At 41.5% G+C, this 27,605-nt stretch overlaps 1 protein-coding gene across 6 annotated transcripts in view; it reads right to left on the bottom strand.

Annotated features, from left to right (window-relative positions):
* Nucleotides 1–4,043: 4,043 nt before the first annotated feature.
* LOC121538214 (voltage-gated potassium channel subunit beta-2) overlaps nt 4,044–27,605 on the bottom strand; it is a 109,902-nt gene continuing 86,340 nt past the window's right edge. For 3 of the 6 annotated variants that reach the window (XM_041846037.2, XM_041846035.2, XM_041846038.2), the window contains 14 exons: nt 22,232–22,275; nt 21,829–21,866; nt 21,093–21,172; nt 20,420–20,464; nt 15,138–15,182; nt 14,245–14,288; nt 13,767–13,853; nt 13,143–13,187; nt 9,428–9,513; nt 9,166–9,286; nt 8,555–8,649; nt 7,389–7,509; nt 6,854–6,942; nt 4,044–4,739 (listed from right to left, as the gene is read on the bottom strand). In XM_041846037.2, coding sequence (XP_041701971.2) covers nt 4,650–4,739; nt 6,854–6,942; nt 7,389–7,509; nt 8,555–8,649; nt 9,166–9,286; nt 9,428–9,513; nt 13,143–13,187; nt 13,767–13,853; nt 14,245–14,288; nt 15,138–15,182; nt 20,420–20,464; nt 21,093–21,172; nt 21,829–21,866; nt 22,232–22,275 — 1,030 coding nt within the window. In that variant the 3' untranslated portion in view covers nt 4,044–4,649. The remainder of the gene's footprint in view (nt 4,740–6,853; nt 6,943–7,388; nt 7,510–8,554; nt 8,650–9,165; nt 9,287–9,427; nt 9,514–13,142; nt 13,188–13,766; nt 13,854–14,244; nt 14,289–15,137; nt 15,183–20,419; nt 20,465–21,092; nt 21,173–21,828; nt 21,867–22,231; nt 22,276–27,605) is intronic. The other 3 variants (XM_041846040.2, XM_041846036.2, XM_041846039.2) reach the window with 1 other exon arrangement.

Here is a 27,605-nt window from a genome sequence, read left to right as displayed (position 1 = left end):
ATGTAAACTGACATTTGTGAGATGTATAACTGTAAGCTAAATGTGTTGATAGTTAGGTTGAATACGACTTGTACAGTATAAGAGCAAGTGGGGGTGTTAACATATAGACTAATATGTTATAAATTGTGTTCTTACACTGGTACAGTTATGCCCTATGAGAGATGTACAACTGCGCATGTGCGAAAATAAACAAAGGGCATTTTCCCGCGTTCTGGTTGAAACACCAACGATGAACATGTGTGTTTATTCCTCCGTTAAGTAAGCTGGTATTCCTGTCCTGAAGATGACAGCACCAACAAAAACGTTACATAAGCAAAATGTAATTTGCGCGCCTTGGTCAAGAGGAAACATTAGCATTGTATTTTGATATGAATTGAAATTGAAAATGAACGAACTAATTTACAATCTGATATTTTTGTCCCTTGTGTCATCATCGCTTATTTCATCAGATTGGATATGTTTACGACTAAAAATAAACAATTCAAACCGCTTTAAAAGTGTCTTTGCTTTACAAACTTGATAATCTTCAATGGGAACAAATCTCCACACAGTCAAGTCATGTTCTGTATGAAGTCAATACGTTTATTTTTATTTATAGCATTTATTTGAATATTTATACGTTCTCAAGCTGTAAACACAATTCACCTAATGTCTGCTTCAATCACAATTCAGTAAGCGATGCTTGCAAAATGAACAGAAGATAAAACAAAGGCAGAAAGTGATAGCTAACAGCCATACAGTATATACATACTTTAGATTATATACAGTACAGAAAGAATCTGCGAATCCATTGTATTTTGACATTGCAAATGTACAAGTAGCTAGTAGTTGACTATATTACAGATTCCTATGCTGCACAGTATTTGTGTGTGTAAAAAATAAGACCATTAGAATAGCTTGTCAATTAGTCCCTTTACATGAAATGCACAGTAGCATATTCTACTTAGTTGATTATGTTTGGTCTTATCTACAACATAGTGTGTGTCTTCATAGCGTGCCTTAACTAGATGCTCGGGCTGCATTTACCTGTGACTGACCAGCACTATGCTAACAATCTGCAAAGGATGGAAATGTTATATAATGTAACTTTACTTTAGAACACACCCAAAGAGACAAATATTCTAAGAGAAAGAATGATCCTTGGCTAAATAATCACTTTTCTGTTTCTCCTGGCACCCAGGCTAGCTCCCACACACTCCTTTACTTAATGTTTCTAAGTGACAGTCTGATGTAGAGATGCCTTGTGCAGTAGCTCCCTGGGACTAGGTAGAACCAGCCTGGTGACCACAAACTTAGAGAAATGCACATGCAACAAATATTTAGTTGTCCTGCCAAAGTCCACATCAGAGCACACAGGACAAAACATAAGAGAGCAGTGTGGGTTACTGGTATACACACACACATACACAGGCTCGCACTCATGAACACATGCACACACTCACACGCATATGCAACTGTACAATTTGAGCGGTTACAGTATATAACCTAGCTTTAAAATAAGATGTTTCCTCCATGTTGCTCAGTTGTGAGCTTTGGTGAAAGCCAAAAGCCTTACAGGCTAGGCCAGTTGTAATCCCTAAATACATAATTTAAGCAAACAAAACATAGGTATGTTACATGTAAAACATAGGTATACAACATAAAAAAAGCTGTATGTTTACACTCAGACAATATGCTGTATTTGTATCACATTAGCTAAAGAGTAGTGTCAAAGTGGGTGCCCATGCAATATATAAACAGTCACTTTTTTGTCTGGTGTACTGGAAATCTGGACACCCCATCAATCTTGCAGGCCTGTGTTGTGTTGAACTACAGGCTAAGTTAACCTGGAAGCACATCCATCAGCCTACCTTAAACTATCATCATACCTAATGCTCAAGTCCCAGTCATTTCAGTCCCAGTCATTTTTATTTCAGTAACTGGTTGGACAGCAGAGTTGATATGGGCCAACTATCTCAGTGTCACAACTGTAATGAGAATATATACTTATGCAAACTTGCGGTAAGGTGTTACAAAATTGTATTTACTGTAGACTTTACTGTCTTGTTACTAAATGGCATCATACCATCAACCATCCATTGCCATAGTTAGAGCATGTCATTATAATGGCAAATGTCAAGTTATCTTGCCAAATTGAAATGACATTATCAAATCAAAATATTGAACTCAAAATATTAAGGTGAAGCACGGATCAGGTTTTTATACCAATTGTAGACAGGATGGGTGTTTTCTCAGACAAGAAGTATCAACATCAATGCTGCCACTGATGTTTTAAGACCTGAGGGGGGCGCCAAAGCCCCAACAAAGATACTCCTGAGGTTTGCAGCATTGACTTTGACATGTCCCTCTCTCTCTTTTTCTCTCTTTCAATCTCTATCTCATTTAGAATGAGATACAACCAGTGTGTCTATCTCACAAACGCTTTTGAACATTGTTTAGAATCGGGACACAATATCTTTAGGCAGAAAATTTGACATTGCAAACACAGAAAATACTATGTTTGCAACTGTGTTTCCCAAATATCATGTTCCCACATTTTCAATGACAGAGGAAAGGAGACTAGGCTGCGTGAAAGCATCCCTAAATGAATCTCAAGCGACGTTGAGACTGAAATCAAAACGAACCACAGTCACTCTGACTGGCAGAAACCACTTAGATGCCTTGTGTATTATACAGTACAGTAATATGTGTGTTGTGGTGTTCTTTTTGGCTTTAGACGAGTGAACATGTCTCTTGTCCAACTACAGCAGTGACCAAGACCAGGTAAAGTGAGGTCCACACACGCACGCACGCACGCACACACACACTAATATGCCTTCCCACTGGACCTTCACTATTCCGTAGCTTTGTCTGCTCACAGAAAGCATTTATGAAACGAGAACATTACGCTTACATGAAACATATATATTTTTGGGAAGGGAGAAGTAGTTGTTGACAGATGGTGCCAGTTTGTTCTGTTTTGTGTTACATCACTTCATAACACAGGAAGCTGTATTATTTAGCACTCTGGGAAAACTGCATGACCAATCCCGGGACCCTGTCTTCTGCCATAAAGGGAGTAAAAGGTTAAAAACACTTAACCTGATCCAGTCACTAAAGGATGTGACAGAGTTATTGAGGCAAGGGGTTTTCTCACTGAGTGCTCTCTGAAAAGCCATTACTGTATATGGCTGGGAGGGCAGCCCTCTTCACACTGAAGCAGAGGGAGGGAGTGTGTGTGTGTAAAGGAATAGAAGTGAAGAAATACAATTAATAGGATAGACACTGCCATTCGGTAGGCTTACAAAAAAATTCACACAGACTGGCAGATTTACAGTCTTGTAGCTAGGTGAAATTCAGAAATAACTAATAATTTATGGAGAATGGTTCATGCTAGTGTTCAATTTTAATATTCTTGTGCATTGATGTTGGCATGAATCTTCCTCCATACCAATGTTTGTCTTTGGTTGGAAGATATACTGTAGGCTTCAACTTTATGCCAGTTGAAAAGATGGCAGCCCAAGTTGCCTTAGTTGAATGGGTGTGATTTAACCATACTAACTCATGACACCTCTGTGTGCAATGTGTGTTTAAGTGTTCAATGTCCTTTTTTTCAACTAATCATCAGGGTAGTGGGACATATGCCCTTTATATCAGATACAGAATGAATCATGTCCACTCCTCATCATTCTATTTATATTGTCTATGCATGGTATAGTATCAGCTTTGGTAATCTCAACAAAAGTTATACTATTCAGTCTTCAATACGACCAATGTATTAGTTATTTATAGCTGCAATATGTAACTTTTTGGGCGACCTGACCAAATTCACATAGAAATGTGAGTTATAGATCTGTCATTCTCATTGAAAGCAAGTCTAAGAAGCTGTAGATCTGTTCTATGTGCTCTCTTTCTATGCTTCCCGTTCTTAAGTTTAGTTTTTGTGTCTTACTTTCGTTTTTGTACACCAGCTACAAACAGCTGAAAATACAATATTGTTGGTTATGGAAAATATATTTCACAGCGGTTTAGATGTTACAGTGATTCTCTACACTATACTTGCTTGTTTTGTCATATAAAGTGAAATTAAGCGAACTATTAGAATTTTAGCAACCAGGAAATGGCGGAGTGATTTCTGCACAGTGCATCTTTAATGGAGTGCTGGATCAATTCATTTTATGGGACCTATACAAGACAAAAACCTTTTCAAAAGGGTTCTGGATTCTGATCCTTTTAAATCAAGAATCTGTTATAGAATAAATAATTTATGAATGAAGTGCATTTAAGGACTTGCTCTGGGTCCATCTACTTTTCTAAATAATAATAAGATGGCCAAGCAGGAAATTAATGCAAGGCAAACATGTGCGTGACTTTTTGTGTTTTTCCCTTTGACCCGAAATAAATGTTTTTTTTTCATGCTGAAGCAAGTGTTTCACTGAAATCACTGAAATGGTGAATACAGTTCCTTGGACGGGACACGTCTCCAAGTTTCCTCTAAAATCTTTGGGTTGGGAGAAATATATATATTTTTAGATACTCTGATTGACTTTCCCAAGTGGTTTAATGGCTATATATTTCCCATGGTGCCTGGTGTCTTGTTCAACTGAAGCTGGTCGCAAACGAGGAAGTAGGAAGATGCTGAGTGCCCAACAATGTTCCACAGGCAGCCTCTAGGATCTGTAGTCCTTTTTACTGTAGGGCTTGTTGCCTAGGATACTATCCATCTCATGCACGATGGAGGACGACAACTTTGGAAGAACCTGTGAGAGAAGGAGAGTGACATACATTACATAATGAACACAATGTCCCCAGTTGGAATTCAAATTCAATGCCACTACACAAGTCATCAAATCCACGTCAACAACAGTAAACAAATACAAGCAAACAGACTATCACCCCAGACTGAAATATTTCCCAATAAGGCAAAAAATAGAATTGAGCTACAATGTAAAAAACAAAACAACAACAACAAAATGTTCTGGAAATTAAGCAGATGTCGCAGATGTACAGTGCCTTCGGAAAGTATTCAGACCCCTTCACTTTTTCCACATTTTGTTACGTTACAGCCTTATTCTAAAATTGATGTAAACTTTTTTTGCCTCAATCTACACACAATAACCCATAATGACAAAGCAAAAACAGGTTTTTATAAATGTTTCCAAATGTATACAAAATAAATAAATGGAAATATCACAATTACATAAGTATTCAGACTCTTTACTCAGTACTTTGTTGAAGTACCTTTGGCAGCGATTACAGCATCGAGTCTTCTTTGGTATGACGCTACAAGCTTGGCACACCTGTATTTGGGGAGTTTCTCCCATTAATCTCTGCAGATCCTCTCAAGCTCTGTCAGGTTGGATGGGGAGCGTTGCTGCACAGCTATTTTCAGGTCTCTCCAGAGATGTTCGATTGGGTTCAAGTCCGGGCTCAAGCTGGGCCACTCAAGGACATTGAGAGATTTCTCCCGAAGCCACTCCTGCGTTGTCTTGGCTGTGTGCTTAGGATCGTTGTCCTGTTGGAAGGTGAACCTTTGCCCCAGTGTGAGGTCCTGAGCGCTCTGGAGCAGGTTTTCATCAAGGATCTCTCTGTACTTTGCTCCAATCATCTTTGCCTTGATCCTGAGTAGTCTCCCAGTCCCTCCGCTAAAAAACATCCCCACAGCATGATGCTGCCACCACCATGCTTCACCGTAGGAATGGTGCCAGGTTTCCTCCAGACATGACGCTTGGCATTCAGGCCAAAGAGTTCAATCTTGGTTTCATCAGACCAGATAATCTTGTTTCTCATGGTTTGGGAGTCTTTAGGTGCCTTTTGGCAAACTCCAAGCGGGCTGTCATGTGCCTTTTACTGAGGAGTGGCTTCTGTCTGGACACTCTACCATAAAGACCTGATTGGTGGAGTGCTGCAGAGATGGATGTCCTTCTGGAAGGTTCTCCCATCTCCACAGAGGAACTCTGGAGCTCCATCAGGTTCTTGGTCACCTCCCTGACCAAGGCCCTTCTCCCCCGATTGCTCAGTTTGGCCGCGTGGCCAGCTCTAGGAAGACTCTTGGTGGTTCCAAACATTTTCCATTTAAGAATGATGAAGGGCACTGTGTTCTTGGGGACCTTCAATGCTGCAGAAATGTTTTGGTACCCTTCCCCAGATCTGTGCCTCGACACAATCCTGTCTCGGAGCTCTTCGGACAATTCCTTCGACATCATGTCTTGGTTTTTGCTCTGACATGCGCTGTCAACTGTGGGACCTTATATAGACAGGTGTGTGCCTTTCCAAATCATGTCCAATCAATTGAATTTACCACAGGTGGACTCCAATCAAGTTGTAGAAACATCTCAATGATGATCAATGGAAACAGGATGCACCTGAGCTCAATTTCGAGTCTCATAGCAAAGGGTCTGAATACTTATGTAAATTAGGTATTTCATTTTTTTTTTTTTTGCAAAAATGTAAAACAAAACAAAGTTTTTGTCTTTGTCATTATGGGGTATTGTGTGTAGATTGTTGAGGAGTTTCATTTATTTAATGAATTTTAGAATAAGGCTGTAACGTAATGTGGAAAAAGTCAAGGGGTCTGAATACTTTCCGAAGGCACTGTGTTTACCACTTAGAGGCAATGCTCGGTTAGAATATCTTTCTCAGTGTGTGGAGAGAGAGGGAGAGCATGTGTATGTGGTATGTGAGCAAGTATCCATAAGTATGTGTGAATGTGAGTTCTTGCACACATGGGTTCACACCCAGTGTGTGTGTGTGTGTGTGAAAGAGAGAGAGAGAGATCATGTGTATGTGGTATGTGAGCAAGCATGCATAAGTACAGTATGTGTGAATGTGAGTACTTGTGTGAATGTGTGTGTGTGGAGTATTCACTTCTGACCTGTATTGCTGCTAGATTCTCCATCAGTTGGTCTGTGCTGGAGGCCCCCAGTAGCACAGAGCTCACCCCTTCATTCCTCAGGCACCATGCTGTGGGAGGGAACAACCACACAGGAAAATGAACAATGTGTGTGTGGAAGCACAAAGTACAGTGAAGGGGTGAGGAAACACACACACACACGCACATGTCCAGTGCAACTAAGTGACTTCAGGTGAGCACAAAGACTCATTCTCAGGCACTGTGACGTTAAGCTGAACCAACACATCGGAATATTTGACTACCAGGGACTTGACCAACCTCCTACTTGAGGTTCTACTAGACAGACAGACTATGGACGACGGTTAGCTCATTTGCTAATTCTGGTAATTTTACATTGATGTGAACACTGATATGTTGATTAACGTGCACTGTCCCTGTTAGATAGATTGCATAAATCAGACTGACTAACAGACGCTGGAGCTCTAAAGAGACAGACGGACGGCTGGACAGGACAGACAGACAGAGAGAAAAAGAGAGAGTGGCAGGTGTGTGTTACCGATGGCGAGCTGGGGCAGGGTGCAGCCCAGTCGCTCGGCAATGGCCTGCAGCTCTTTCAGCTTCGCCTGCTGACGGCGCCCCTCCTCACTCAGGATCTTGTCCTTCATCCACTGGTAGCCCTGTCACAGCACAGAACACACACGCATGCGTGTGCACACACACACACACACACACACACACACACACACACACACACACACACACACACACACACACACACACACACACACACACACACACACACACACACACACACACACACACACACACACACACACACACACACACACACACACACACACACACACACACACACACACACACACACACACACACACACACACACACACACACACACACACACACACACACACACCAGCTCAGGACTACTGTATCCAGAAACCCCTTGTGTGCAGAGATGCCTTTCTGTGAATGGCTGAAAGTTATAGAGATATCATACATAACGCATACAGTGTGTGTGGATCTCTCACCAGTGGCAGAGCAGATGTCTGCTATGTGAGGGAACTACACAGAGACTGTAACTGCCTGCCTCTGGTTATCGCACACACACAGCCACCCTCTGTCTTAGACCTTGGTTCAGTGCTTCCACATTTGTGTGCCTGAGTGGACATAAATGGCCTGTTTCCACCAGTGGAGTGTATGACATAGGAAATCAATGGCATAGATCCCTTCATTTGAGGATCATTAAGCCAAAGATGTCGCTGAACAGGAGGAGGAGAGCGATAGACAGCATGGTACAGAACACACAGAAAGAGAGAGCACAGTGTGTGTGTGTGTGTGTGTGTGTGTGTGTGTGTGTGTGTGTCTGTGTGTGTTTGTGTGTGCGCATGTGTGCATTTGTGCATTTGTGCGTAGGTGTGTAGGAATGTTCCACTGAAGCTGGGTGACCCATATACACCGAATGGCTTTCCTGACACTTTCTAAAGTCCCCAATCCTCAATTGACATGCATTAAGTCAGAGGAACGTACTACAACAATGTGCTATCAGGATAAACTGTTGTTAGCAGAAAGGAAGGTGGCACAGTGGCAGGACAAAAAAACAACACCAACTACAACCACAAGCAAAGGGGTGTGACAGACAAGCGACGAGATGTGGGCTGGAGAGGATAAGGCATCAGTCACATGTCAAGGGTCAAAGGTTACCTTTAGTGAGGCCCGTGAGCACGGGGGTACCCCACTGTCGTACTTCCCTGAGATGATCCCGCACGCCAGCGGAGACCATGTCATGGCACCCACACCTGCACAGAGACATCAGGATCATATTCATTAGTGCACACCGTAGCAAAACGTTTTGCAACGGAAACCGAAAACAAGTGTTTCTTATTGGACAAGTTCAGGTAGGCCCTCTATGTTTTAGTCTGTTTTCTTCCATTTGGTGCCTAATGAATACCAAGCTTTACCGCCATTATGACTTCCATGCCTTGGTCTTTATGTGCCTTGACAGGTTACTCGGACTGAGAGCATCCCCTAAGAGTGATTCATTCAAAATACAAATACTGTATATTAGCTACATTAGTATTATCACAACTTCTGGCTAGCATTAGCCACATTACCAAACATGAATAGCAGCCAATGGAGTATGTTTGTGGCAAAAATGGCAGACCTCAGCTCTTTCAGGGTCTACCCTTATTAAACGCTGGAACCATAACGATGGAAAGAGGGCACACCTATCTTTTATCGTTGTTGTAAGTGCACCCTCTATCCACCTCTATGGGTCGAACCAAAGGGAGGCAGACGGTTGCTGTGTAACTTACCTATTTTGTGGAAGAGCTCGGGGAGCTGCACCTCCACCTTCTCCCTCTGGAACATGTGGTACTCAGCCTGCTCACATATAGGGGGGATCAGGTTGAACTGCCTGGCCACTGAGTATGCCTCCTATAGGACAGAAAAGGAACAGAAGCAAACAGGCTCAGGGACGAACAATGTACTTTCGTAACAATACAGTGATGGGAATAAGTAATTGATTATTTTAAGTAATCCATGGTTTAATTGTGTTTCAACTGTTTTCCAACTCACCATGATCTCCATGGAGCTCCAGCGCGATGTTCCCCAGTACATGGCCATCCCCTGGTTGATCACATGGGTCATTGCCCGCACCGTCTCTGCCAATCAAAAGACACCATTCACCCATTGGCCCCGACATTGGAGAAGAGGAGTGGAGGGAACAGGTGAGAGTAAGAGAGAGGGTGAAAAGGCATTGAGGAGAGGGATATGATAAATGAAAGAGAAAGAGGAGATAGAAGGAAAGTCCACATAGAATTTTGGACAAAGGGTAAAAGCACAAAGGAGTTACCTAGTTAATGTATACATCAGTGAAAATAATGAGCAGTGAAACATATGGGGAGAAAAGGAAGAAAATGTCATTCCTTTTTGGAGTCAATCAACACACTGATTTTCTTTTTTTGAGGCTTTTGTTTTGATTTGACGCTCAATTGACATTTTTAAAAGTATTTATGCGTTAAGGTTTTACAGTCACAAATCAGGCAGTCAAATACATTGTCTGACCAATTTTATCGGGGCAAAAACAGCACTGTTCATGCCAGAGTCAAAATAGCAGTAGGGTCAATCCAAAACCCAGAGTTTTCTTCAAAGCTTTTCATGCTCCCTTTATATAAGAAACATTACATTTTAAAAACAGGTTGTTTTAAAAGCATGTTTTAAAGAGAACAGCTCTGTGCGACCTGTAGCGTCAAAACCGTAAAATCTACCGACACCAAAACAACTTTAAAACGTGTAGGCTGACCGTCCGCAGTGCACTTGAAAAAAAAGTTTGATACTACTTTTCCTGCTAAAACCACATTTACATAAATCCCAATGCATTTCAATGGCCATAGAGTTGAATGGTAAAAATGTATCCCTTAACTACTAGTCTTCAACCATTTAAGCTAGAAACGCCATTCAAACTTTCAAATGTGCAGACTGGTCTGGAATAGGTTGCTCGTATTCAGCGTTTTGATACCATGTATACTTTCTGAACTATTACTGTTTTAAAGGTGATACCTAAGCTTAAATGGGAAGTATTTGGATTCGCCACTGCTCTTGAACCGTTAAATATACCAACACCAAAGCAACTTTAAAACGTGCAGACTGGCACTGGTACTGTTGCTTGAAAAAAACGTTTGATTCTAATTATACTTTTCACACTACAACCATATTTGCATAAACCCCAACATATTTCAGGGGTTATAGACTTTAATGGAAGAAATACCGGTCGCTGCTAGTCTTCAATGGTTTAAGCTAGAAACGCCATTCAAACTCTAAAACGTTCAGACCGTTCTGGAATAGCGTGTTTGTATACAGCTTTTTGATACCATTTATACTATTTGAACTATAACCATTTTAAATGTCCATAAAAGCTCTATAGGCTTGAAGGCAAAGTATTTGGATTAACCAATGCTCTTGAACCATTAAAGCTACAAACACAAACCAACGCTGACATGTACAGACTGACTCAACTTAGATTGCATGTCAAGAGATTGTTGATGCTATTTGTACTTTTTGAACTATAACAGTTTCACGTTTGCATAAAAGCTCCATAGACTTCAAAGGCAAATTTTGGATTCCACTGCTCTTGATCCGTTTCAGCTACAAACACCACCCCAATGTTGACATGTGCAGACTGACTCAACTTAGATGGCTTCAACACAGCTTTTTGCTACCATTCATACTTTATAAACTATGAAGCTTGTTGTATCCCCATTTATTTATTCTAGTTGATATTGATTATTGAACTGCAATGTTGAGGGAGCTAGCACACAAGCATTTCACTGCACCTTTTATACTTGCTGTAAAATGTTATTTTATTTGAGATATAACTCTGACATATGGAAAGACGAGACAAGAAAAAAACTAGATCGTTTTAGAATTATGTGTTGTAGAACAGCTGACTAAAGATGCACATTCAGATACAAAAACTTTGAGACAGTTACCACTTGTTGTAGCAAGGTGTTGTAGCAAACAAGTATCATGAAATATATGCACCAGAAATAGGGCACACTTTGTAACTTGTCAGAGATATATCAGCAAACTAGGCTAGCTAGAGCAAAATAGCTGGCTAGCTGTCTGCTTGGCTAGCTACCTAGCTGCTTGGCTAACACAGAACGTCAGCATACTGCTCTCTGATTGGCTAAACAGACCCGTCTCGTCTCAAGTCTTTAGCTAAGTTTTGACAGGTTGAATTCTGGAAACTCCAGCAGCTGAAATGAGACATTCTAAAACTAGAACATTCAGATCAAGCAAACTTTGTTCTAAAACTGCATAAAAACGTCTTGTCTTGTCTCGGCTGTTATATTTGTACCGTCTTTAACTGTTGTAAAGAGAAAAAAAGGAAGATTTGTGAATAAGGCTTCAGTGGCCCCAAAACCATCATCTAGCCCGGGGTATGCATTCTTTACCTCCTATGGCACATGTGGGTGCAAGGTTTTGTTCCAGGCAAGTATCAAACCTATTCTACCCATTAACTAGTATTTAATCAAGACTCTGATTAGTATAATCAGGTTACTGCTTGGCTGGAACAAAACCCTGATGGGTTGCATGCTCAGGCTAGAGAGACACACTGCAGTCAAGACAGCGTTCACAAAGGAGGCTGCAGCAGCACCGGCAGCGGACATCTTGCAAAATAAAAGGAAACCAAGCCAGTCGTCTGAGAAATGGGAGGGGTGAGTGATGCCAACAAAAACAGTAATGGTCAGGAGGGGTTTGTGCATGGGGTACTTTGGCTTTCACAATGCTTTATGGCTACTGTAAAGGTACATGTGACTGTGTACACCTCATATCCTGCTCCTCTTTCTACATGGTATGGAACTCTACTTTATTGCATTGATCTGTTATAAGTTACAGTTGAAGAGAGAGAGAGAGAGAGAGAGAGAGAGAGAGAGAGAGAGAGAGAGAGAGAGAGAGAGAGAGAGAGAGAGAGAGAGAGAGAGAGAGAGAGAGAGAAAGAGAGAGAGAGAGAGAGAGAGAGAGAGAGAGAGAGAGAGAGAGAGAAAGAGAGAGAGAGAGAGAGAGAGAGAAAAAAAAAAAAAAGAGAGAGAGAGAGAGAGAGAGAGAGAGAGAGAGAGAGAGAGAGAGAGAGAGAGAGAGAGAGAGAGAGAGAGAGAGAGAGAGAGAGAGAGAGAGAGATAAAACAGAAAGACACCAAACTGAGTAAATCAAAGGATTCTGGAAGGATTACATCATATTCTGGTTACAATTGTCAGCCGGAGAGAATGGACATCTTTAAGTGTCATTTCTTCCAACAACAAAAAGTGGAAATGGCCTTTTCAAGACGACAAGGGTATCTGAAACTGCCCGCATTGGCATTATAAGCCCAGAAATAATTAATTTATTTCTGACAAATAAACATATCTGTTATACTGATGAACTGATTGAGAAAACATGAGAAAAAAAAAGATTCAAAAATAAATGTTGGCTTTGAAGTGAAAATGAGAAAGGAAATTGAAGTTAAGGATTTTTCGTTTTTACAATGAATGAGGGATCCATGAAATTCAGTGAACTTCTCCAAAATGTACTTGCAAGATGTAACGTTACCAAGTATGAATCAATCCACTACAGTAGACCACCCTTTTTTTGCTAGCACTACGAAAAGTCCAACATTTTATGGATTCAAAGGGGTTTTTGAATGGTAGGATAATGGAGGGAGGACTACTTCTATCAAGTCACTGCCATAAAATGCCTTTCGTTTGAAGGGGTGTTGATTGAACACTTTGTTTTGACTAAGGGTACCATGTACCTTCTATGATGAATGTCTTGGACTTTGAGGTGTGAAATGGGTCTCCTGGTGACAAACAAAAAGAAAGTGAAGACGTTGACCAGTCTGTGAATGAAATGACATCTGGAAGTATACATAAGGGGCAGCAGGGTGGGAGCCACAGCTCAATACAGCGAGCCCCATCATGCACTGACTGAGCTCGAGCTCAAGTTCAAAGTTCACAATGCTTTACTGACCATTTAAATCGGTGACAGGAATATACATTTATCATCCATTGCCCATGCCCCTGTTCGGTAGGTTTGTGTTTAGACAATCATATATTACCGCAGTTCGTACGCAAAGAGGATGTTTGAGCTGTCAACTGTGTCCTATCTCTACAGTTAGGATTCGTAAAACTTAGACTTATGTACCCAATGAAAGTAAATGTAACCTTAAGGTCCAAAGCATAGAACCATTTATCTGTCTGTAGATAATATATACGCATGAGATGCTAGCCTGACTGAGCATTATTAATGCACCGCTGCACCACTGGATGCAAGGTGGTCTGTTTATCGCAAGAATATGTCACTGTGCAGCAGATACGCAGCACTGAAAATACCACAGATGAATGTAAACAAACAGCATTCAAAGAAGAGTGCTGCCTACCTTCCATAGGTGTGTTGGGGTCCGGTCTGTTTGCGAAAACGACATCCACATACTCTAGCTGCAGTCTGTCTAGCGATGCCCTTAGTCCTGCATTATATAGGGCAAAGACCATCAAGATAACGGTAATACTTAGTCCCGTGTAGCTCAGTTGGTAGAGCATGGCGTTTGCAACGCCAGGGTTGTGGGTTCGTTTCCCACGGGGGGCCAGTATGAAAAATATGTATGCACTCACTAACTGTAAGTCGCTCTGGATAAGAGCGTCTGCTAAATGACTAAAATGTAAAATGTACTTTACATTAAAGCCACAATCCTGTTTGTCTTAAATGCTTTCATTTATGCACTGTATATACAGTAGGTACTGAATCTAGTGAATGACTGGATTGGTCGCAAATGTCATATTGATATCCTGCAAGTATATAGGCTACCACATTGTACATGCAATAATAACTCTGTATAAAAGTGGCTTAAAATGGCTTACCTTCGATTATATGTTTTCTGGACAACCCTCTTTCTGTTTCTGCTCTGAAAAGCAAACAACAAATGCCCTTGTCAGGATATAAAATCGTGACGTTTAACAACTCCCTGCTACAATTCACAGTTTCACAAGTCATAATGTAGCTGATACAGTACAGATGTTCACTGTATTGGATCCATATTGGTGGGTTGAATGTGAGACATAGAGATAAATAGAGGGCACACTTGACACACAGCATGTCTTAGCAGGGGCAGCATGTGCCCTCTTTCCATCTGTATGATGCAAGACATAAACGTATTCAAGTTGAATGGGTGCCTCCTGTCAGTGTTAGGCAAGACCATTAAAGCAGCAATCCTTAATCGAAACATTAACTATGTGTTCTCCCCGCAGTTTCAGTAAAAAGCTGAGGGATGGGGCTGGAGAAATCGAACCACTCTCAAATCGATAGACTACGCCATGGATGCAAGGACTGACCATCCATGATATCAAAATTATAGTTTTAACCATGTTTTTAGGCTATACAGTGGTTGTTTACATTTACTTTGTTTACAAACAGAGTGAAACAAGCTTATATTTTGAGTTCTGATGGGGTATGACAGTTAAACTAAGCTCATGAGGCATTTATACGTTATATTCTTCAAGAATCAATGGGTACATATCATTCATTTATTTGTCCAAAAATGGATGTAGCAACTAATGATTGCCCCTTTAATTGGTCGTCAGTGAAAGGGCATTCTCATAGGAGGGGATTGACCCTGTTTCCTTGCAGGAAAACAATTAAGAGTCATACAGCCTCAATGCTGCCTCTAACATACACACACAAACACGCACATGCACGCACGCACACGCACACACACACACACACAGAGAGAAAAAGGCTCCAGTATAATACGTACTTTCCTCCCCAGAAGATCTTGGTGGTGATGACCAAAGTGGAGCGCCTGTCAGGAGAGAGCAGTGTATGAGGGACAGGTGCATGGTGAGCATTCTGACTTGAAAATGGGAGATCCAGTGCATTATAATTCTTCTGCACTTAAGTTCCCTTGGCCCCAATGACGATTTGAAAGAAAAACCATTAATGCTTAACCTACTTCATCTGGTTTGCTATTTTTTTGCTTGCAGTAATTAATTAATTGTAATTATTGACTGATTATGTGACTGATTACGTAAACAAATAAAAATCAGGATATAAATAGCCCTTTTTATGAAAACCTTGATTCCTGCTGCTGGTTGGGATGATTACCAAACAGGAGAAGAGCTGGGGGCTTTAGCAGGGTACTTCTTCAGATGTGAGGAAGAAGCATGTTTGTTTCACCTCAATGCTCCCATCCAATGCCATTGACTGGGGCTGCTGAGGCCGGCTACCCCTGCAGGCTAGATAGCTAGCGTTAAGTGCACTTCGCCATTCATAAAATAACAAAACACAGGAGTAACAAGCAAGTCTGGCCACTAGAAATCTCCTCCATCCTCCCTCACAAAGAGTGAGTCTAGCTGCTGAGACAGAACATTTTTGAAAGAGAGAGAGAGAATTGACAGGTGCGGCGGACTAGACACTGGTGTTCTTGTATGCTCAAGACAATGTGTTCAGTGGATTTTAAACCAATGTTTTAACGTAGCAGCAATACTTCAAATCAGCCAAAGTCAGTGGTTTTACCTCAAAGACCTACAATGTTTGAAATGTTGCAACATCAGGGGAGTATCTAAGCAGTGTGTGGATCAGCGGAGGCTCCTCAGAGGAGGAAGGGGAGGACCATCCTCCTCAGTGAATTTCAGAAAATAAAAATAGTGAAACAGTTATCCTTTTTAGATAAACTATACTAAATATATTCATGTCACCAAATCATTGATTAAAACACACTATTTTGCAATGAAGGTCTACAGTAGCCTCAACAGCACTCTGTAGGGTAGCCCCATGGTGTAGCCGGAGGACAGCTAGTTTCCATCCTCCTCTTACTTCAGCACAAAACCTAGGAGGTTCATAGTTCTCACCTCCTTCCATAGACTTACACAGTAATTATGACTAGGGCTGTTGCGGTGACCTTATTACCACCACACTGGCGGTCACGAGTCATGAAGACAGTCAAATTCCACATGACCACTTAGTCAAGGTAATTAGGCTCCTCCAAGCTCTGATGCTGTTGATGGTCATTAGTAGCCTACCAAACTTGCTAAATGCCTGGTACTAATCACTCTGAAAATCTAATCAAACACTTCATGAGAGCCCATGAGCTCATGTTGTGCAACATTTCTATAGGCTATGCAATTGCGTGAGAAAACAGAGTGATGGACTCTATTAAAAAGAGGAGGATCCCATCAACTTTCTATAAGCTAGGCCTACTATATTTATTTCTCAACTTTCCTAATATTAAGCAAATATTAAGTACATTGCTTATCTTTACAACAGGAGTATAGCCTACCTGGATGGTATGAAAATTAACCACAGGAAAAGCGTCCTCCATTTGCTATTTAAGTGCAGAGATTACATAAATTTTTTCCCCTGCCCCTGTTTCAAGACAGGTCCATGATAATGGTCCATTCTAAATCAAAACGAATTTCATACATATATTATTTAGTATATGTAAAGATAAGATTAAATCAAGAATTGTCTGATGGGTGACAATATTAGCCTATCATTTGTGAATTATATATTATCACTTGTGAATGATGCCCAGCTTAAGGCAAGAAACAATGTCTTTTTTTGTGACTTTTTCTAATCATAGTCGCACACCTCATGTAGCCTAGCCCATAGGCCTATATGTTTTGATAAGGTTTGTATCACAACTAAAGTGGCCAAATAACTTCTTCAAATGAAGCACATGAATCCGCTTTACTACGGGTGTAGAGGCTAACTGGCATACAGCGTGTGAGTTTCAAGTTTGGGGAAGATCATTTTCACCATAAAAAGGCACCTTTATAATAAAAGCATTACATGCTTAACTGCATTTGCGGTCACTTTTGATAATGGTGTTTTCAGCTAATGGAACATTTGCGCTTATAGCCTACTACCATGTGCGCATTGCTGCGCGTATAATGTGAAGAAATAGCCTAATAGTTTATCAACATTTTAAGCTAAACGTTCTGACCTCATTGCGTAAAAATGTTTTTTTGATGCTAGTGGTTATATTAATTTGGGATCTATCGTATCCCACAACTGTCCCAGACTATGTTTGGAATATTTATTTCTCGCACAGAATAGGTCAACTTTTGTACTATGGGAGATAGTAAATTGACATAGGCTAGTGCTTTTGCTGTTCGTTAGGCCTACTCATCTTGTTGGTTGACGAAAAGTAAATTTGGACAGTTCTTCCAATATCTTCAATATGCACCTCGGAATTGGATAAGGACGCGCGCAGTTGCGTCCCCGATGTGTCTGTCTTCACTTGTAGCCTGTGAGAAAGACCCGATCATGTGATGGAGAGCCGTGTGAGTGAGATGAGAGGTCAGGATCAGGCAGCACTCAGGGAGAAGGGCAGCTAAAGGCATGGATTGTTTTAGGGATGCCGCCGGGGAATTCGAGGCATTATCAAGTGCTTCTCAAATTGTGAATGAGAGACTGATGAAGTGTGAACAGCCTGTGCAAAAAAACAAAGCAGAGCTCATGCCTTTCAAGCAACTTTTTTCAAATCATCATTAGAGTCGCATCATGCAGCCTTACAATGTATTAAAAATCTAAACATATAGCCCAACATTTGTAGAACAACTAAAGTTACATTAATAACTCTAAATTAAGCATAAAGGAGTTCCTATTTATTTGTAAACCGCTCAACACAGAATAGCTGCATGTGCGCACTCCCTCAAATTGTTTGGAGAAAATATGCTTTCTATTTTATTCATCTTTGTTCAGTTGTATTCTTCATACTATAAAATAATATAAAATAATGCCACGGAATTCTAAGCAAATCTTGTCTGCTAAATTAACTAGTGTAGCCCACAGCCATATGGCATAGCCAGATCAGGACCTAACATAAGGACAACTCAGAGTAGGCTATTCTGTTCTTCTGAAATAAACTACATTTTCTTTATATCATGTTTTTTTAGACCTGTCTATAATAAATAATGGATTTATTGTGAAGGTGTAGGCTATATTAAATTGATTTATTATACTTTTTTAAATGTAGATGTTCCAATGGTCTGCATCAGTGGCTTGTAGGCTATGTGTGGAAGCCAGGAGATGCTAAATGTGTTTATGTTAATTAACGGTCAATTACCGTGAGTCCGGCAGTTATTTTCTTGACAAATCACCGGCTGATGAAATTTCGTGACTGCCACAGCCCTAATTATGACAACTTCTGGAGGACGTCCTCCAACCTATCAGAGCTCTTGCAGCATGAACTGACATGTTGTCCACCCAATCAAAGGACCAGGGAATGAATCTAGTATTGAAAGCATAAGCTACAGCTAGCTAGCACTGCAGTGCATAAAATGTGGTGACTAGTTGACTCAAAGAGAGAGAAAGACAATAGTTCAACAGTTTTTAACAAATTAATTTCTTCAAAAATGAAGGAGAAGCAAGAGAGAGAGTGCTAGCTATATTTTGTTATATTTTTTTCGCTTTCACTTACTTAGCTAGTGAATGCAGCCATCTAGTTTAGCCTACCCAATACCTGGCTCAAACAGAGAGGGATGCTATGTTAGCTAGCTGGCTATGGCTATCCAACACTGGAACTCTTCCAAGTCAAGGTAAGCTTTTGGTTTTATTAATTTATTGCCAACGGGGCCCGCCAGTGTAACTGCTAAACTGCTTGCTGACTTTACACTGTACTGCATGATTGTAGCTAGCAGGTTTACTAATGCGTTAGTTCTAGTAGCTATGTTGTCTATCACGTTAGCTAATATGATGACAACGATGTAGGCTGTGTGTAGTGTTTAGCAGTTATGATATGAAGGTTTGGCGCCTGGTCACAGACAGCTGATGTGTTGTGCACTGAAGTCCACATGCGAAGGGAAAAGGTAAGAGGAGGAGAGCACGTAGATGCGAGAAGGAATTATACAACGCGCAAAGTGATCATGCTGTTTGTATGTGGCTGCTATGAAAGTGAACTGTGTTTGCGTGTAATCAGGGATGTATTCATTCCGCCAATTCTGTTGAAAAAGTTTCTTAAATGGAAGCAAACGGAACGAAATGGGGATAAACATACATTAATTTGTCCAATAGAAACTCTCGTTTGCAACTGTTGGACTAATGTGTCACGGATTCTGCCGAGGCTGCTCCTCCTCCTTGCTCGGGCAGGCTTCGGCATTCGTCGTCCCCGGAGTACTAGCTACTGCCGATCGATGTTTCGGTGTTTGTCTTGTTCTGTCTTGAGTGGTTACACCTGTTGTCTATTATGTTTGATTGTAGATCCTATATTTACCCATGTCTCACGTTTGGTATTTGTGTGTTATTGTTTGTGTCTAGGCGGTATCGGCATCGCTTTTGTCGTTTTACGTGTGTTGTGTTTTTCCTCCCGGTTCGGAGGTTTTGTTTGTTCTTTACTATTAGTAAAGTACGTCTGCTAGTATCTCTGTGTCCTGCGCTTGACTTCACTCACCACAGACACGTCGCTTCTGACAGAATAACACACCTACATGGAGTCAGCAGGATCAGCGGTGCCAACGGGATCACTGGAGGAGCGCGTAATCCACCAAGACGCCATGAGTAAAGTACGTCTGTAAAGTATGTCTGCTAGTATCTCTGTGTCCTGCGCTTGACTTCACTCACCACAGACACGTCGCTTCTGACATAATGATTAGACCCTAGAGCAGCTAGATGCAGGCAAGAGCGTTTAAGGTGGTATTGAATGTGTCAATGTCTGTCACCTTGATTACTCAAATTCTTCTCTTGACCTGTGCACCTACGTTGTAAACTTTCATTCATAGGCTAGGTTGTAGCAACCTCATGATGGGTATAGGAATATTTTTGGGATCATGTTGTAGCCTAAACCTATCGATGTTACATTGAGCTGGGTGAATGGAATATGAAAGACAGTCATCCAATATGCTGTAATAGAAATAAGGCCCTGCTCATTAAAAAAATTATCTTCCTCCCTCATCTTAAACAGCACCGACCGCCACTGGTGTAGTTACTATCATTTCCAACATGGATGGCATTGGCAATAATTTCTCACACACACACACACTGGGGCATGCATGAAAACGGCTCAGGACGACAACAAAAATCCCATAAAACTCTACGCACCTCCAACCTTTCTTCTTGATGATGTTCCCCAATACGACCTCTGCCCTGGAAGAGAAGAACAACAAATTCTTACAAACATGGGAAGTTGAATGAATACTACTCTTTGGATGCTATTGACAAATGGTGAATGGGGGAAGTACTGAGCACAGTTATTTGTGAAATAGGAGAGCAGTGGGGACTTCTGGTCTATGAGGTCAAGGCTAATGAAGCAGGCGATTTACTGAAACGTGACAGCAGAGAATAATGCTCTGTCTATCGCTGACAGATGTTACATCTCTGCCCCAAGGACCAATGTGTTCTCCATGAATGGCTCTTATCATTTCCCATCAAGCACATCTTCCTCTATGTGACAGCTCTTATCAAACACAGCTTTGTTAGTGTGTATTTGTGGTGTGTGTGTGTGTTATTAGCAATAATTTCACACACGTATACTCACATACACACACACACACACACACGTAATGCAGTTGAAGATGTTCTTATGCAGTTGGAGGGGATGGGAGTTCAACCACGTGCTGAAGCTACAGTGACCTCAATGTGGTTATCCCACTGAGGCCCAGTAAAACAGATGGAGATGGAATGGATGTGTGTGTGTGTGTGTGTGTGTGTGTGTGTGTGTGTGTGTGTGTGTGTGCACGTGTGTGTCTGCGCGTGCGTGTGTGTGTGCACTCACTTCCCTGCAGCGTAGACCTCTGCTGTGTCAAACAGATTGATCCCGTTCTCATAGGCCAATGTCATTATCTCCTCTGCCATCTACAGAGAGAGAGAGAGCGAGAGAGAGAGAGAGCGAGAAAGAGGTGACATGGGTGTCTGTGTCTGTCAACAGTATTATGTACTACAGTTCTAATAGAAGGTCTGAAAAGTGAAAAGGCTTTAGTTGATTAACATAAAGCAATGACACATGGATAACATACGCTGTGCACACATGCATACTGACGCCACACACACATTTCCACACTCACCACATACGCTGCTGCTACTGTCTATTATCTATCCTGTTGCCTAGTCACTTTACCCCTACCTATATGTACATACCCCTGCACATCGACTCGGTACTTGTACTCCCTGTATATAGCCATGTTGTTTTTACTCAATATTGTTAGTCGTTATTCACTGTGTATTTATACATTACCTCGTGTCACTATTTCAAATTATTATTTTTTGTATCTTTATCTATAACTCTGCATTGTTGGAAAAGGACCCGTAAGAAATCATTTTCACTGTTAGTCTACACCTAAAATGTTATTTTAATTAAAATATGAATCAATCAAGCAACTAAACTGGATATTGACAGCTGGATTCATGGTTGAATTAGGATGTCACTTTAATATCGCACATATTGACTCCACTATGTCACATACACTGTGGACATTGAGAATGGATGTTGTGAGTATGGAGTCTCCGCCTACCTCATCTGTGATCTGTCCTCCGAAGGTAACCCACGTGCCTGTGGAGAACAGAGAGCGTTAGATCTCTATGGAGTGGTTTCTCGTACACAGATCAAACCTAGTCCTGGACTTAAAATAGTTTCTCATGGAGATTCTCCCTTTCGTTTGCTTTTTACTCCAGGACTAGTTTTCATATGTGCCCCTATGAGTGTGTGTGTGTGTGTGTGTGTGTGTGTGTGTGTGTGTGTGTGTGGTGTGTGTGTGTGTGTACGCGAGCATCCATGCATTTGCAGAAGTCCATTGTCTGCAGAGAATGTGGCGAACATACATGTTGCATCTTTTGTAACTCCTGGCTGCACAATGCATTTTCTACCAGGACAATGAATATGACATTGCATTCAATTGAATGGATCATCACACTCACCTAATCCCATGCAGGACACCCTCAATCCAGACTTGCCCAGGTTTCTGTCAACAAAGAGAACATGTTCGGCTGTGAAAAGGGACTTCACTGACCTGTGCTGTGACAGAAGGAGAAGAGGAATAGCATGAACTGAAGACTCTCTATCCCAAATGACACCCTATTCCCTATATAGTGAATTACTTTTGACCAGAGCCATATGAAATACTATTAGCAATAGGTTTCTATAAATGGGTTTCTATGGTTGATTTTACGTCATAGAGTACACAGTATATAAATGGAAACATTGATTCTCTGCAGACTTCTCAACAGACCGCTGGGGTCCTGTGGTAGGATAGTGTCCCATGTGTTCAGATCAAAGCGAGGATGAACAACTCAGGGCCCAAGAGCAGCTTTCTGCTATCTGCTGGTTGAGATAGAGATCTGACAGTGAAGTCCTATAACTGCAGCTACAGCAGAAGACCCAGTTATTTCACTGCAAGTGTGAGAGATACAAAATGCCTTGTGGATATGCCATGGAGACAAGATTACTCAAAGCATTGTGTGTGTGTGTGTGTGTGTGTGTGTGTGTGTGTGTGTGACCAATGTTGCTAATAAAAGGGCTATGCAAATTGATTGATTGATGGATCCGATGGCTCAGTTGGTAGGAGAGTAGTGCTCACAACACCAAAGTTGTGGGTTCGATTGCCGGACTACATCCCACATAGGCAACTGAATGTACTGTATATTAACTGTAAGTCACTTTGGATACAACCATCTGCTAAACATAGAGATGGAAAGAGGGCACCCATATTTTTTGTGCACCCTCTACCAATCTCTATGCTGCTAAGGACTTAAGGACTGTTCAGTAGCTCTGGTGTTTTGCTATGGTGTTTTCGACCAACTCAGTGGCCACCTGAGATTGGAAGGTTGGGGATTCGATCCCCGGTCATACCAAATACCCGATGCCTCTCTGCTCGGCACTCAGCAATAAGGACATGGATCAGGGGTATGGCCCTGTGATAGACTAGCTTCCTGATTTGCTCCATTGTTGGTGATCTCAACGAAGTCATGAGTAACACATCCACCCTATAAAGGGGCTTATGGAAAAGTGGTACTGTGGAATCAGCAGTAGTCATAGGGAGACTCAGTTTCCCCTCAGCCAAGCCACATGGTAAGTAAGGCAGCTGTGTTCATTAAGCAATTCCCTTCCCCAACACATTACTTCATTAGCCCAGCATATGACTCAACGCTACTGGCTGTGCTCAGGTCGAGTGCCTCGGCTTGTACACATTGAGCAGCAGATACAGCAAGCTCATACACTGACAGAGACCACACACATACACTATATATACTTAGTAGGTGGACACCCCTTCAAATTAGTGGATTCGGCTATTTCTACCACACCACAGGTGTATAAAATCGAGCACACCGCCATGCAATCTCCATAGACAAACATTGGAAGTAGAATGGCCTTACGGAAGAGCTCAATGACTTTCAACGTGGCACCGTCATAGAATGCCACTTTTCCAACACGTCAGTTAGTTACATTTCTTCCCTGCTAGAGCTGCCCCAGTCAACTGTAAGTGCTGTTGTGAAGTGGAAACTTCTAGGAGCAACAACGGCTCAGCCGCAAAGTGGTAGGCCACACAAGTTCACAGAACGGGACTGCCGAGTGCTGAAGCGCCTAGTGCGGAAGAATCGTCTGTCCTCGGTTGCAACACTCACTACCGAGTTCCAAACTGCCTCTGGAAGCAACGTCAGCACAAGAACTGTTCGTCGGGAGCTTCATGAAATGGGTTTCTATGGCCGAGCAGCCGCACACAAGCCTAAGATCACCATACGCAATGCCAAGTGTCGGCTGGAGTGGTGTAAAGCTTGCCGCCATTGGACTCTGGAGCAGTGGAAACGCATTCTCTGGAGTGATGAATCACGCTTCACCATCTGGCAGTCCGACGGACAAATCTGGGTTTGGCGGATGCCAGGAGAACATTTCCTGCCCCAATGCATAGTGCCAACTCTAAAGTTTGGTGGAGGAGGAATATTGGTCTGGGGCTGTTTTTCATGGTTCGGGCTAGGCCCCTTAGTTCCAGTGAAGGGAAATCTTAATGCTACAGCATACAATGACATTCTAGATGATTCTGTGCTTCCAACTTTTTGGCAACAGTTTGGGAAAAGCACTTTCCTGTTTCAGCATGACAATTCCCCCATGCACAAAGCAAGGTCCATACAGAAATGGTTTGTCAAGATCGGTGTGGAAGAACTTGACTGGCCTGCACAGAGCCCTGACCTCAACGACGTCGAACACCTTTGGGATGAATTGGAACACCGACTGCGAGCCAGGCCTAATCGCCCAACATCAGTGCCCGACCTCACTAATGCTCTTGTGGCTGAATGGAAGCAAGTCCCTGCAGCAATGTTCAAACATCTAGTGGAAAGCCTTCCCAAAAGAGTGGAGGCTGTTATAGCAGCAAAAGGGGAACCAACTCCATATTAACGTCCATGATTTTGGAATGAGATGTTCGACAAGCAGGTGTCCACATACTTTTGGTCATGTAGTGTATAAACATACACACATGCATACACATACACACCACAAAACAGCCTAGTACTCAGACACCTCATACTCTGAGTCACACATGCACGCGCGTGCACACACACACACCATAACACAGCTCATACACTGACAGAGCAGTGTTGACTTTTAGTTAGCAAGCTGGTGTAGAACTAATAGATCTGAATTAGTAAGTGACCCTGTGTTTCTTGAACATATAAAGTAACTGGGGTGAGTGTGTGGTTATGCAAGACTATTCAAGTGCCTCTGTAATGTAATGTATAGGGGAGGAGGTGGAGAGATATGTGCAATGAGATATGAGAGGGCCATTATTATGAGAAATAAGATACAAGAAAGTGTGAGGTATAAGCAGTAGATATACAAGAAGGTAATGCTATGAGAGTGAAAAAGCTTATCTGGATATGATAGGACAAAGAGCGGACGTTAGTTTTGCTAGAGCTACCGCAGAGGGCAAGCTTTATTTCACTGTTATTTATACAGGTAAGTCAATTAAGAGCAAATTCCTATTTAGAATGATGACCTGAAGCTAAGGAACTAGTCTCCCAACAGTAGACACAGCGAATACCAAAGGAATGCCATTCCCAAATACCAAAGCCTGCCTCCAATCTTAGACCAAAAAAAACAAAAACAAAAAACATAACCCTGATATAGTGGTGGGTCGGGAAAATATATTCAATTTCCTCATTCCTTTTAGCTTGGCTACATCCTTATATGGGCAGTTTGATAGAGTTCACATCCACCTACAAGTACTGAATATGGACAGAAAGAATGATTGAGCTCCAATGACGAAAGGTTACACAGCTTGACCTTTAAAGGTGCATTACATAACATTTCCACATTCTTATATATGTGTAGTGGTAAAGGGATGACATGACGTTAAAAAAACGAAACATCTGAAGCTACGGTATACATTTGCTTGTTTACTGGGGAGTGGCAGGTTCGGCCACATCCAGCGTATACAAACAAACAGCAGTTCTTTCTATCTCTCTCGCTCTCTCTCACCCCATACTTATCTCATACTGCCAGCAGTGTTTCCGAGCTGTTGCCTTGGCCCCAGTGTGAGTTAAAAGAGGGCTGGATAGTGCAGAGCATTTAGTGTTCATCACAGAAGGTTGGTGGCACCTTAAATGGGAAGGACGGGCTCGTGGTAATGGCTGGAGCGGTATAGGTGGAATGGTGTCAATTACATCATACAAATGTTTTGATGCCATTCCATTTGCTCCATTACTGCTATTATTATGAGCTGTCCTCCTGTAAGCAGCCTCCATTGGTGTTTATGTAATCACCTCTTAAAGCTAGAATCCTTAATTGAAACAATAACAAAACGGATCATCCTGCCTCTGTTTTGTTAAAAATCTGAGGGATGGGCCTGGAGAAATGTAACCACTCTCAAATGCATATACAGAGCTATGGATGCAAGGACTGACCATATATGATAACAACATTATAGTTTTAACCATGTTTTGAGGCTATACAGTGTTTGTTGACATATACATTGTTTACAACCATTAGAGTAAAATAAGCTTATATTTTGGGTTCTAATGCGGTACACCAGTTGAACTAAGCTCAAGAGGCACTTATAAATTGTATTCTTCAAGAATCAATGGGTATATTATTAATTTATAAGTCCAAAAATGGATGTAGCATCTAAGGGTTTTAGCTTTAATGCAGAACTTTCTATCTCTTTTTCTGCTCTGAGCAAATAATGGAGAATAAATTCCTCCACAGTGGACCGTCTAAATGAATCATTTCTTCAGTCTGTCTCACTCTCTTATCTTTTCAATTTCCCTCTCATCCTCACTCGCTCACCGGCTCACCATGATTATCTCTGGCTGTCAACCTCTCCAAAGCGCTGTCGCTCCCCTCGTTCTACCTCTCCCATCATTCTCTTAACCACATGTTTTCTGCCTTTGGTTCTCACTGTTGCCCTCTTTACCTCTCTCTCAACTGCTGTCCACTCCTGTACGATGTCTCATGGTCTGACAAACACCACCTGATATCTCTAGCTTAAACTGACAGATTTTGATGTGGATTTTTTTATTATGTTACTTAGATTGACGCAGTGTGTAAATGATAACACAGTGAATGAACAAATTGATTAAGATGCTGGAAGTGAATGCTGGAAATAAACAATTAACTATACAAATGAATAAAAGCTGTGAGCATTAAGGAAATAGACCCCTGGCTCAAATAGAAGCCTGTCTCTAATAAGCGGCAGTTGTGTTCAGTGATTGAAGCAAATAAACGCCCGGGCTATTAATTAAAGTTTTACGGTAGTGCTATCAGGTAAGCCTACTTTGCATTTAATTGAGAATATTTTTTGGGAAAGTCTTTCTGTCTACCAACAAGACAGTTATCATTAGTATCGATAAGTGGCTGCATACAGTGATAGACAAATGCGCACCAAACAGACAGATGGGCAATATTGCTGGAAATTAATTGGCAGATATTATTTTAACCAGGGGAGGGATAATGTCAATGTGGCTTTGATTATTATCATGAAAGTTTGTGATGGAACACATGAAAAAATGGGTCACACTTTATTTGGATAGTCCAGATTTTCCACCTGTAGATGCTCTACAGATGGTCATACTATCAACAAATTATATTTTGATAAGCAACTGGTTGCTAAGGTTAGGGTTAGGTTTAGAATAAGGGTTAGGGCTAGGGTTAGGGTTAAGTTTAGGGTTAGGATAAGGGTTAAGGTTAGGGTTAGAGCTAGAGTTAGGTTTAGTAGATAGTTAGTTGAAATGTTCCTATAGTCCATAGAGCATCTGTTACCAATGCATGTACTTTCAGAATTGATTGGCGAGCTACTCATAG

The sequence above is a fragment of the Coregonus clupeaformis genome, chromosome 24 (genome assembly GCF_020615455.1).
Source record: "Coregonus clupeaformis isolate EN_2021a chromosome 24, ASM2061545v1, whole genome shotgun sequence".
NCBI classification, from domain to species: domain Eukaryota; kingdom Metazoa; phylum Chordata; class Actinopteri; order Salmoniformes; family Salmonidae; genus Coregonus; species Coregonus clupeaformis.
The sequence above is the reverse complement of the archived record's forward strand: the minus strand, read 5'-3'. Positions and strand labels throughout refer to the sequence as shown.